Raw genomic sequence first — 13,894 nt, 5'->3', positions numbered from 1 at the left:
ATGCCAATAAAGCAGAATTGAATTGAATTGAGAGATTACTCAGTAATTGAGAGGGAGAGAGAGAGGAAGAGAGAGAGAGATTACTCAAATAATATATATATATAGAGAGAGAGAGAGGGGGAAGAGAGAGAGAGATCACTCAGCAATCAAGAGAGAGAGAGAGAGAGAGAGAGAGAGAGAGAGAGTATACTCAGTAATTGAGAGAGAGAGACAGAGAGAGAGAGAGATCACTCAGTAATCAAGAGAGAGAGAGAGAGAGAGTATACTCAGTAATTGAGAGGGAGAGAGAGAGAGACAGAGAGAGAGAGAGATTACTCAGTAATTGAGAGGGAGAGAGAGAGAGAGAGAGAGAGAGAGAGAGAGAGAGAGAGAGAGAGAGAGAGAGAGAGATTACTCAGTAATTGAGAGGGAGAGAGAGAGAGAGAGAGAGAGAGAGAGAGAGAGAGAGAGAGAGAGAGAGAGACAGAGAGAGAGAGAGAGAGAGAGAGAGAGAGAGAGAGAGAGAGAGAGACAGAGAGAGAGAGAGAGAGAGAGAGAGAGAGAGAGAGAGAGAGAGAGAGAGAGAGAGAGAGAGAGAGAGAGAGAGAGAGAGAGAGAGAGAGACAGAGAGAGAGAGAGAGAGAGAGAGAGAGAGAGAGGTGAGTGCTGTAGCAACTTCCTGCTGTTGCATGAGGCATTGAGTTGCAGTTATTTTCTCTCTGTCTGAAACTCTGACAGACTGTTGCACAGAGAGAAGCGGGAGCTGACTGAAACTAAGCAGGATGCAGGCTATCAAATGTGTTGTTGTGGGAGATGGGTAAGTGTTTTTCATTTTATTTTATCACATGATATCTTAGTGCTGTGATTTAGTCGTTGGTTCAATGAGCGATCGAACCCTATAGGAGTTGTATTGGCCTCTCAGTATGTGAAGCCAAGAGTGGATGCTTGTTGATGTCTTCACTTTCTCTGTCCTGGGTGACTTCAAGTGCTTCTCTTTCTGTTCTCGTTTTACATCTACAGAAATACGTGTACAGATATTTCCATTCACAAATCATGTAACAGATAATGAACATGAGTCTGTTGAGAGAACCAGAGGTGTGTTGACACCACTAATCAGGTGTATCCAAAGATATAGAGTTAAAATAGCTTCCACAGTTAGTGCAGTTCCCTACGACTCATTACCTAGTTCATCATTAGTTGACTAACAGACAACTACTATCTTTCATCCAGCTCTATTAAATCTGAACCCCAAAGCCAACTTCAATGAACTCGTATGGCAGAATAGAGCACTGTGTAACATGGGACAGTCGTGGTTGTGGATAGGAGAAACCAACACAGTCATAGCAGCTGTATAGTACATGCCAGGACATGCATTTAAAATGCTGCCTTGTAAGAGGATCACTGGGACAGTGTCCCAAATGGCACCTAATTCCCTATGTAGTGCACTAATTTTCACCAGAGCCCCTGGGCCTTGTTCAACAGGAAGGCACTATATAAGAAATAGAGTGCCATTTGGGAAGCACAACATGTGTTGTTCAGAGCAGCTGAAACAAGGTAAATACACACATCATGAAGGAGTGATTTGATTGGCTCATAATGTAATAGAATAGAATAGAGTGGTTGGTAAATCTATCTCTGTTATTGATGGTCATAACACATGGACCAGTCGTCCTATCTATAGTGTATACAGCTTGATTTCAGTTCACTTGTCTGACATGTTCAAGGTTGTGTTTTTCAACTCAAAGGTGTGTGATGTCACGCTCAGTTTGTTTGGTGGGTCAGTGACAAAAGTCAGGGTTTTCATCTATAGTTTGTTTGGTGGGTCAGTGACAAAAGACAGGGTTTTCATCTATAGTTTGTTTGGAGGCCCCCATTTATGTTCTCATTCTTGACGTTGTCTGTGAATTCATGGAACTGTGAGGTATGTTAAAACACTGGACCCCAAGATGTCCGATCAGACCTGGTTTACTAGGACACTGAGAGATGATGAGGTAGAGGTCATATTGTTAGGAGAGGGGAACATGTCCTTACAGAGAGGGGAGTGTTGTTGTTGTCATATTCATTGTGTCGTGAAGTCCATCAGCTATACAAAGATGAGGGGACATCAGTGTCCAAACAGTTATTGTCTGTGTACCAAATTACACCCTATTCCCGATGGGGTGCTGGTCAAAAGTAGTGCACTAAGTAGGGAATAGGGTGCCATTTGGGACATGGAGAGTGTAAACAACCTGTTTTCAGTGTACACTAATCGGTGAGTTCACTTCACAGTTTATCATTCAATAGATGATACACCTAAACAGGTGATTGTAAAGGAATGGGTGGTAAGAGAGAAGGGGGGAGGGAGATCATGGGTTCCATATAGAATACTCTGTGGAAAGGGTTCTACATGGAACCTGGGGAATGTGAGATAAATACCAAAAAGGATCTATTTCCTGTTTTTCAGTGCTGCCTGACTGACAGTTTTAATCAGGGCTCGTGTTCACAAAGTGTCTCAGAGTAGGAGTGCTGATCTAGAATCAGTTTAGGCTTTGAGATCATAAAGAACGAGACATGGGGGACCTGATCCTAGATCAGCACGCCTTGTCTGAGATGCTTTGTGAATACAGGCCCGGTTCCCATTGGCACATTTTGTCAGCATCATTTACACAAGCCCCCTGCTTGTAACATTATCTCATATATTACAGTGTTGTATGTTTATCACGATTATCTGTTTGGTAATATGCCAAATAACATGCAGACATTGTCTCCAGCCTGTCTCTTAAACAAGTGTTTTTGGTGAAGGAGGAAGGAGGTTATGGTAAAACCCAGACAGACTCATCACTCTCTAAAACACAAGCTGGCTTCCTGTAAACCATGTGACCTACTCTGGTTGCCGTGGTTATGAGCCCTTGTCAACCTCTGTGACCTCTGTGAGTAGCACGCTGGATATGAGTGTTTGTAAAAATGAGACAAATGGAAATATTGAGTACAAAACAAACTGAAAAATGACAGAGTATTTGTGTTTGTTTATTTTCTCATATCTAATGTGATGAAGAAGCAGGTTGTTTCCAATGAGGAAGAAGATAGACTGAGAGATACCTGTAGTCATCATACTAGAAGGCCATGCTGCGTCTTCTTCAACAACGGTTCAGTGGAAAAACAAGATGTCCGCCATAGAGGAAGATGATAGTTCACGTATTACTCAACACCCTGATGTAGTTCTAACCCAAGTCATGATGTTGAGGAAGTTGAGACTTGACAGGACACGTTGGGGTAGTGGAATGTGATTGGTTGATTCACCTTGAACTATGCTTACTTGTTGTTTATGGCCAAACCCAGCTTCCTTTGTTCAGACTGGAGTTCTTTGATTGAGCTGTTGGATATGGAACAGAGAAAATGCTTCAATGTTTTCATTGTCTATTTCATGTGTTGAAACGGTGTAGGGAACCCACTGGGCACAGACGTCATTTCAACGTCTAGTTTGGATTTACATTTGGTTGAGTTATCAACTAACGTGAACTCAACATGAAATCAACAAAAATGTCATCCTGTCATTGGATTCAGGTTCAAAGTTGACGACTTTTTGCAAATTCAATCAGTTTTGTACGTTGATTCAATGTCACTACGTCTTTTTTCCCTGAAATGACATGGAAACAACGTTGATTCAACCAGTGTTTTCACAGTGGGATGTTGCATTTCCACCACTAATGGTTAAGGTTATAGCTGTTTAAATGACCATTGAGTCCTATTGAAAACATTGATGTGTATTTTCCCTGTGTGTTTCAGAGCTGTTTAAACGTTGATGTGTATTTTCCCTGTGTGTTTCAGAGCTGTGGGGAAAACATGTCTTCTCATCAGCTACACAACCAACGCTTTCCCTGGAGAATATATCCCTACTGTGTGAGTACACACACACACACACACACACACACACACACACACACACACACACACACACACACACACACACACACACACACACACACACACACACACACACACACACACACACACATACACACACACACACACACACAATATGTACAGTACTCACACACACACGCACACACGCACACACACACACACACACACACACACACACACACACACACACACACACACACACACACACACACACACAATATGTACAGTACACACACACACACACACACACACACACACACATACACACACACACACACACACACAATATGTACAGTACACACACACACACACACACACGCACACACACACACACACACACACACACACACACACACACACACACACACAATATGTACAGTACACACACACACACACACACACACACACACACACACACACACACACACACACACACGTACACACACACACACACACTTGATATGTACAGTACACTAGAAAAGTGTGTGTGTTCTCTCCCTCAGCTTTGATAACTACTCAGCCAATGTGATGGTGGACAGTAAGCCAGTCAACCTGGGTCTCTGGGATACAGCAGGACAGGAGGACTATGACAGACTGAGACCACTGTCCTACCCACAGACGGTACATACAAGCACGTACATACACATTTATATATAATATACACAAGCACACATTTATTTATATATAATATACACACACACACACAAACATTTATATATAATATAGACACACACACACATTTATATATCATTTACACACACACACACACACAAACCTAATTGAGTCTAATGCATAGAGCTTGATCTCTCTCTATCTCCTCTCTCTCTCTCTCTCTCTCCTCTCTCTCTCTCTCTCTCTCTCTCTCTCTCTTTCTCTCTCTCTCTCACTTTCTCTCTCAGGATGTGTTCCTCATCTGTTTCTCTCTGGTGAGCCCAGCCTCCTACGAGAACGTCAGAGCCAAGGTGATCCTCTCTAGATTCTACCTGTATCTATCACATTCAGGGTTGGCGTTGTAAAATTCAATCATTCATTCATTGAAATTTCCCAATTATTTTCCATAAAGTCTTTTCAACATGTTAATTGGTAATTGAATATTCAGCCTGCAGAATTGACTGAACCGAAGTTTAATTAAGTTCCATAAAACATAAAGCTGTATGGAGGTGAATTGAATTGAGCCCTAACGGAAATGTCAGTGAGGATTCAAAGTGCATGTCCTACTATTGACCACTAGATGGCGGTGTGTCCCCACACTGTCAGAGGGACTGTTTGCTCCTACTGTGTCGAGCCTACTCTCTCCTCCGTCACACACCTCTATTCCAGTGAAAGCGCTTTGGATATATTTAAACATCTTTTCATTATTATTTTCAAGATCTTTTCATTATGTCTACAAAGTCTATTCAGCGTTGGTGTGAAACGCGACACACACAAAACAACAGCCGTAATCACTTGGGAACAAGGACCTTGACATTTTTATTTGAGATATGAATTCTTCTTTTATTAGTTTTCACTTATTAAAGCTAGAATCCTTAGTTGCTGCATCCATTTTTGGACTTATAAATGACTAATATGTAGCTATTGATTCTTGAAGAATATACCTTATTAATGCCTCAGGAGCTTTAACTGTCGTACCCCATCAGAACCCAAAATATAAGCTTGTTCTACTGAAGTGTAAACTAATACTGTATAGCCTCAAAACATGTTTAAAATGATACATTTGATATCACGGATGGCCAGTCCTTGCATCCTTAGCTCTGTCTATGAATTTGAGAATAGTTCCATTTCTCCAGCCCCATACCGTAGCTTTTTAGCGAAACAGGGACGTTTTTTTATTGTTTCGATTAAGGATTGTAGCTTTAATGATGCAACATAACAAAACTATCATTTCCTTCTTCAGGTGGAGAGAGGGTGGTGGTGTGACATAAATTCTCAAATAGGACTTCTTTCATACTGCGATAAACTATGAACATATTGATAGTAAGCATTGGCCTCCATAGTGAGGAAGCCCACCCCTCCCCTGGAGACCCCACCCGACATGCCCCCGCTCCGTCTCCCAACCAGACGATGAAGGTGTTAAATATCTATTAGATGTCAGGTGCATTGGGTCAGGGCCACACGGGGATGGGTCCCCCGGGAGAGGGCCAGGCAGCCCCACCACACAAAGCCAATGTTTAGAAAATAATTATAATATTAAACTAAAGTTGTTTATTTATTTTAACACAGGAGTTCTGTAGTGTTCAAATACAAAGACATTAACACATAATCATTAACACATAATTATGTCATATGACAACAATGAAGCCTCTTCACCCCCTCTAGACCCACGCCCAGGCTACTCTATCCCCTCCCTAGAGACCCACTCCCAGGCTACTCTATCCCCTCCCCAGAGACCCACCCCCAGGCTACTCTACCCCCTCCCTAGAGACCCACTCCCAGGCTACTCTACCCCCTCCCTAGAGACCCACTCCCAGGCTACTCTACCCCCTCCCTTAGAGACCCACTCCCAGGCTACTCTACCCCCTCCCCAGAGACCTACTCCTGCGCTCCACCCCCCCCTCCCTCCCAGAGATCCACTCCCAGGCTACTCTACCCTCTCCCCAGAGACCCACTCCCAGGCTGCTCCACCCCCTCCCCAGAGACGCACCCCCAGGCTACTCTACCCCCTCCCCAGAGACGCACTCCCAGGCCGCTCCACCCCCTCCCAAGAGACCCACTCCCAGCCCGAAAATCAGAAAGGATGTTTGTGACAAAATAATTGATGAAACCTTTCTGTTTTCTCCATGACATTCAAATCAGCATTAAAAAACGTTGAAGTTTAAGTTTGTACCAGCTGAGTGAGTCTGTCCAGTCAGAGACAGGTAACTAGTAACTGTAATGGATTACATTTAGAAAGTAACCTACCCAACCCATGTCCTGCCCCTCAAAACAAATGCCCTTCACAATGTTTGTTTGATTTAAGGAAAGTATAAATAAATCAGTGGTAATATGAGACAAAAACATCAGAACACATTTATTTCATGTAACAACGGAGGTGAAGCAACACCTGGGTCTATGTTACCTATCAACAATGATGTTTCCTCCCAAAGGACACACTGGTTCAGTCTAAGTATAACAGACAGGCTTCCCAAGTAGTGTAAAAGAGGTCTGTTTCTTGACTGTGTCCATCTCGCTAATAATAATCAAAATGAAAGCTAGAAAGTTAGGGAGCATCGAAAATTCCTAAAGGATGGATAGAGGACAATTTTTTCCAAATGTTGACGGTGATTAAATGTTACCAATTTTCAGCGTGGCCCTCCCTCTGGCCCTCGTGGAGGAGCGATTGAGACCCCAGGGTAAAAATGAGTTGACAGCCCTGGTGTAGTGTGTGATGGAGCACTACAGTTGTTCCAGTAAGAGGAACCATCTGACCAGCACGGTAACACATGCAACAACATCACACTATGTTGTTCATAACCTTGACCTTAAGGTGAGGAGAACCTCTAGGGGGCAGAGTTCCCTGGTCATCCCCAAACATCTGACAGAGTATGGACTATATGTAACCGGTATGGTTTGATCATGGGACACGACTAGAACCTGGGCAGTAAAGTGGCTGGTTCCCTTTGGCAGCGGTCACAGGTGGAGTCCAAGTCAGGGTACATGTAGATAGTCCATACTTGGTCTAGTGCATATGCGTAGTTTTAATTGAATGAGACTATGTGTCGCACAGATAGAGTAGTAGTGATGTCACAATGACACACACACATTCTATTGAGTAGAATCCACAGCCTTTTAGTCTCTTATCATCTGAAGAGACTCTTCACAACACTCCATTTGGATCTGGCTTTTAAGAAATATCTAGTCTTGTTTGTAAGGAATTTTCCCAATAGCTAGCCCACATTACACAATCCACTCATGTTAATTCTGTTGCCCCTTCACTCTCTTCTCCATCCAATGCCAAAAGTATTTTTGCGTTTTCTGTTTCTCCTTGCTGTTTTACTGTTGTCGCCATGACGACCCGGTCCCTCTACCGCAAATGTTGTTCTATGCAGATACTAGATTATCACAGAGTGTTGCTATGGGTCACAACATGATGGAATGATGCTTCCCCTTTGTGTTGAGTTTCTATCCGTATGCTCAAATGTGTTTGTGTGTGTGTGTACCCACATACAGTATATTTATCATAGGACAGAGTGTACCCACATGCGGTATATTTATCATAGGACACAGTGTACCCACATACAGTATATTTATCATAGGACACAGTGTACCCACATGCAGTATATTTATCATAGGACACAGTGTACCTACATACAGTAAGTATATTTATCATAGGACACAGTGTACCCACATACAGTATATTTATCATAGGACACAGTGTACCCACATACAGTATATTTATCATAGGACACAGTGTACCAAACACAAGCACAAAATGATTCCACACAGGACGAGACCCATAATCATCTGCGCAATACACGCGGCACGAAGGCCAGAACAACAGAGCACAGGTACTCACATGGCCAATGGACATGGGAACAATAACCAACAGGACAATGGTGAACAAAGGGCACACTTATACAATTACTAATCAAATGGAATACCGGCCAGGTGTGTTATGACAGTTCTGGAGGGATACATGACAGTCTCTCTCAGTCTCTCTGTCTCTGTCTCTCTCTCTCTCTCTCTCTCTCTCTCTCTCTCTCTCTTTCTCTCTCTCTCTCTCTCTCTACAGTGGTATCCAGAGGTGAGGATAACTGGTGGCTAAGAGTAGATAATAAAATATTTCTCTCTCCATTTCTCTCTCTCCTCGTCCTCCTCCCCCACCCTCTCCCTCTCTCTCTCTTCTTTAGTGGTACCCAGAGGTGCGTCACCACTGCCCGTCAACCCCAATCATCCTAGTGGGTACTAAGCTGGATCTGAGGGACGAGAAGGAGACCATCGAGAAGCTCAAAGAGAAGAAACTGGCCCCCATCACCTACCCACAAGGCCTAGCGCTGGCCAAGGATGTTGGTAGGTCATTGCATATAATAATCCATTACTTTTTATGATGATGGAGTTGTATTTTGTAAAGTACTCTAAAGTGTTAAAACCTCTTGGGGCTAGGGGGCAGAATTTTCATTTCAACTTCCTGCTACTCATGCCAAGAATATAAGATATGCATATTCATAGATTTAGATAGAAAACACTCTGAAGTTTCTAAAACTGTTTGAATCATGTCTGTGAGTATAACAGAACTTATGTAGCAGGCAAAACCCCGAGGACTAAGCGTTCAGATTTTTTTTTTTTTTAGGTCTCTGTCTGTTCAGTGACTCTCTTTGGAAAACGATATTTCTTAGGAACTGGTTTTCAGTTCCTACCGCTTCCAATGGATGTCACCAGTCTTTGGAATTTGGTTGAGGTTATTCCTTTGTGCAATGAAGAAGTAGGCCGACTAGGAACTTGGTAACGCTGTTGAGAGTTGCGCAAGACGTGAAAAGTGGCGCTGGTTTGTTTTCTTCTTGGACTGAACAACAGATAGACCCGTCTACAATTTGATCGATTATTAACGTTTAAAAATACCTAAAGTTGTATTACAAAAGTAGTTTGAAATATTTTGGCAAAGTTTATAGGCAACTCTCGAAATATTTTGTAGTGACATTGCGTTTTTTGGAAGCTGTTTTTTTCTGGATCAAACGCGCTTTATAAATTGACATTTAGATATATATGGACGGAATTAATCGAACAAAAGGACCAATTGTGATGTTAATGGACACATTGGAGTGCCAACAAAAGAAGCTCGTCAAAAGTAATGCATGTTTTATATTTTATTTCTGCGTTTTGTGTAGCGCCTGCAGGGTTGAAATATGCTACCCCTTTTGTTTACTGTTGTGCTATCATCAGATAATAGCTTCTTATGCTTTCGCCGAAAAGCCTTTTAAAAATCTGACATGTTGGCTGGATTCACAACGAGTTTAGCTTTAATTGAGTATCTTACATGTGTGATTTAATGAAAGTTTGATTTTATATAATTGTTAAAAAAATTGACGCGCTGCATTTTCCCTGTTTTTTGCCCAAGTGGGACACGACTGTCCCGCCTATCCGTAAGAAGCTGACGTAAATAGGGTTTTATAAAATACAGTACATTTGATTGATTGATATTTTGTTTTCCAAGTGTTCTATGACTAGTATTAAATTAGAGGAGCTGTACCAATCTCTTCAGACAGCATCTCCTCAGATTCATATCTGAGATGAATGTTGACATGAATGGAGAATGAAGTGCCTATCTGGGTTGTCTGCATGTACACACTTCTCTCTCTGCCTCTCTCCATAGGAAACATATGTTTACATTGACAAAGCATGTGAAGTAGATAATAAACTAAAGTAAAACAAACAATAAAAAGTCAACAGTAAACATTACACTCACAGCAGTTCCAAAATAATAACGACATTACAAACGTCATATTATGTATATATACAGTGTTGTAACGATGTGCAAATAGTTAAAGTACAAAAAGGAAAATAAATAAACATAAATATGGGTTGTATTTACAATGGTGTGTGTTCTTCACTGGTTGACCTTTTCTTGTGGTAACAGGTCACAAATCTTGCTGCTGTGATGGCACACCATGGTATTTCATCTCTCTCTCTCTCTCTCAATTCAATTCAAGGGCTTTATTGGCATGGGAAACATGTGTTAACATTGCCAAAGCAAGTGAGGTAGATAATATATAAAGTGATGATATAAAGTGAAATAAACAATAAAAAGTCAACAGTAAACATTACACTCACAGCAGTTCCAAAATAATAGAGACATTTCAAATGTCATATTACGTCTATACACAGTGTTGTAACGATGTGCAAATAGTTAAAGTACAAAAGGGAAAATAAATAAACATAAATATGGGTTGCATTTACAATGGTGTTTGTTCTTCACTGGTTGCCCTTTTCTTGTGGCTACAGGTCACAAATATTGCTGCTGTGATGGCACACTGTGGAATTTCATCTCTCTCTCTCTCTCTCTCTCTCTCTCTCTCTGTCTCCTGCTTCCCCTCCCTCCCTCCTCATTCTCTATCTATCTATTTATCTATCTATCTATCTATCTATCTATCTTCCTCTCTCCCCCTCCCACCCTCCCTCCCTCCCTCCCCAGACTCTGTGAAGTACCTGGAGTGTTCTGCTCTGACCCAGCGTGGCCTGAAGACAGTGTTTGACGAGGCTATCAGGGCAGTACTCTGCCCACAGCCAACCAAGGTCGGGAAGAAGAAATGTCTACTGCTCTAACAGGTGAGAGGGAGGCAGGGAGGGAGAGAGGGGGAGGGGGAGGGGGAAGAAGGGAGATCGAGAGTTAGGGAGGGAAGGAGAGAGAGTGAGAGGCAGGGCCTCTGCCCACAGCCCACCAAGGTTAGGAAGAAGTGATGCCTAGTTCTCTAACTGATGAGAGAGATGGAGGGAGGGAGCGAGGGAGAGATAGAGGTTTGGAGTCTCTGAAAACAAAGACGGCTATAGTGGTGGATGGGAGGGTGAGAAAGCTAGAGAGCCTGTACCTGAAGTCTGTCTACATTATTCTCTCCATCTGTTGTTGTTGTTGTTTCTCTAGATGCAGCTAAGAGTGAAAACGGACAGCGAACAAACCAGGGAGACAGATGTTAACTCAAAAAGGCCTTTTAGTTCTACTCTGCTACACAAAAAAACATTGACTTATGAAAGCCTACATGGTTAAATGAATATGAAATACTATATTTAGTGATGTTAATTATATTACGATGGTCTCTAACGTGTGCTTGTTTGGTACAGGTATATAGTGTAGGATAAAGGTGCACAATATTCATAATCTGAATAATATACTGTAATGTTTTCCCCTCGACTGTGAAGGTGGTATTTGACCTTGATGTAAGTGTGTCCCAAATGGCTCCCTATTCCCTATGTGCACTTCTGACCAGAGCCCTGGTGCACTACATAGGGAATTGGGTGTTAATTGGGACACACAAGATATTGTGTTGGTACAGTGCCTTGCGAAAGTATTCGGCCCCCTTGAACTTTGCGACCTTTTGCCACATTTCAGGCTTCAAACATAAAGATATAAAACTGTATTGTTTGTGAAGAATCAACAACAAGTGGGACACAGTCATGAAGTGGAACGACATTTATTGGATATTTCAAACTTTTTTAACAAATCAAAAACTGAAAAATTGGGCGTGCAAAATTATTCAGCCCCTTTACTTTCAGTGCAGCAAACTCTCTCCAGAAGTTCAGTGAGGATCTCTGAATGATCCAATGTTGACCTAAATGACTAATGATGATAAATACAATCCACCTGTGTGTAATCAAGTCTCCCTATAAATGCACCTGCACTGTGATAGTCTCAGAGGTCCGTTAAAAGCGCAGAGAGCATCATGAAGAACAAGGAACACACCAGGCAGGTCCGAGATACTGTTGTGAAGAAGTTTAAAGCCGGATTTGGATACAAAAATATTTCCCAAGCTTTAAACATCCCAAGGAGCACTGTGCAAGCGATAATATTGAAATGGAAGGAGTATCAGACCACTGCAAATCTACCAAGACATGGCCGTCCCTCTAAACTTTCAGCTCATACAAGGAGAAGACTGATCAGAGATGCAGCCAAGAGGCCCATGATCACTCTGGATGAACTGCAGAGATCTACAGCTGAGGTGGGAGACTCTGTCCATAGGACAACAATCAGTCGTATATTGCACAAATCTGGCCTTTATGGAAGAGTGGCAAGAAGAAAGCCATTTCTTAAAGATATCCATAAAAAGTGTCATTTAAAGTTTGCCACAAGCCACCTGGGAGACACACCAAACATGTGGAAGAAGGTGCTCTGGTCAGATGAAACCAAAATTGAACTTTTTGGCAACAATGCAAAACGTTATGTTTGGCGTAAAAGCAACACAGCTCATCACTCTGAACACACCATCCCCACTGTCAAACATGGTGGTGGCAGCATCATGGTTTGGGCCTGCTTTTCTTCAGCAGGGACAGGGAAGATGGTTAAAATTGATGGGAAGATGGATGGAGCCAAATACAGGACCATTCTGGAAGAAAACCTGATGGAGTCTGCAAAAGACCTGAGACTGGGACGGAGATTTGTCTTCCAACAAGACAATGATCCAAAACATAAAGCAAAATCTACAATGGAATGGTTCAAAAATAAACATATCCAGGTGTTAGAATGGCCAAGTCAAAGTCCAGACCTGAATCCAATCGAGAATCTGTGGAAAGAACTGAAAACTGCTGTTCACAAATGCTCTCCATCCAACCTCACTGAGCTCGAGCTGTTTTGCAAGGAGGAATGGGAAAAAATTTCAGTCTCTCGATGTGCAAAACTGATAGAGACATACCCCAAGCGACTTACAGCTGTAATCACAGCAAAAGGTGGCGCTACAAAGTATTAACTTAAGGGGGCTGAATAATTTTGCACGCCCAATTTTTCAGTTTTTGATTTGTTAAAAAAGTTTGAAATATCCAATAAATGTCGTTCCACTTCATGATTGTGTCCCACTTGTTGTTGATTCTTCACAAAAAAATTCAGTTTTATATCTTTATGTTTGAAGCCTGAAATGTGGCAAAAGGTCGCAAAGTTCAAGGGGGCCGAATACTTTCGCAAGGCACTGTACACAATTAAACTCAATTTGCAAACACTGCCATGATCATCATGGTTATTATGAGTTGTAGTGTGATGAAGCCATTTGTCCAATGTATCTTGATCTGTTTCCAACCACTATATAAAGGACTGTTTATCTGTAATATCAATCTGGCTTAATTGTGTTAATTAATTGATTAATGATAGTGAAATTATGGATTGTGTCTTTGGGTAATTCATGCATTGCAATGAGGTCAACCCTATCTTGTTGTTGGGGTTAGGATGAAGATGAGTCAGAGAGAGAAGAGAGAGGGAGAAAGAGGGGAGGAAGAGAGAGAGAGAGCGAGGGAGAGAGGGAGGGAGAGAGGGAGAGAGGGAGAGAGGGAGAGAGGGAGAAAGAAGGGAGGAAGAGAGAGGGGAGAAAGAGGGGAGCGGGAAGAGAGAGGGAAGAGGGAA

At 42.1% G+C, this 13,894-nt stretch overlaps 1 protein-coding gene across 2 annotated transcripts; it reads left to right on the top strand.

Moving 5' to 3' along the window:
* The first annotated feature begins 242 nt into the window (after positions 1-242).
* On the top strand, positions 243-13,608 carry LOC110526382 (ras-related C3 botulinum toxin substrate 2). 2 transcript variants are annotated; one of them, XM_036949166.2, is made up of 7 exons: positions 243-796; positions 3,787-3,858; positions 4,386-4,503; positions 4,782-4,844; positions 8,709-8,868; positions 10,988-11,121; positions 11,435-13,608. In XM_036949166.2, exons 1-6 carry the CDS (start codon positions 762-764, stop codon positions 11,116-11,118), a joined length of 579 nt encoding a protein of 192 aa, XP_036805061.1. In that variant the 5' UTR covers positions 243-761; the 3' UTR covers positions 11,119-11,121; positions 11,435-13,608. The 2 variants fall into 2 exon arrangements, with proteins under 2 accessions (XP_036805061.1, XP_090051670.1); XM_090195544.1 differs by having other exon boundaries at positions 701-2,888; positions 3,014-3,858.
* Positions 13,609-13,894: the final 286 nt, after the last annotated feature.

The sequence above is a fragment of the Oncorhynchus mykiss genome, chromosome 13 (assembly GCF_057628025.1).
Source record: "Oncorhynchus mykiss isolate SJ-2025 chromosome 13, ASM5762802v1, whole genome shotgun sequence".
In the NCBI taxonomy this organism is placed as follows: Eukaryota; Metazoa; Chordata; class Actinopteri; order Salmoniformes; family Salmonidae; genus Oncorhynchus; species Oncorhynchus mykiss.
Note: the sequence above shows the minus strand (reverse complement) of the source record. Positions and strands in the feature narration are given on the sequence as shown.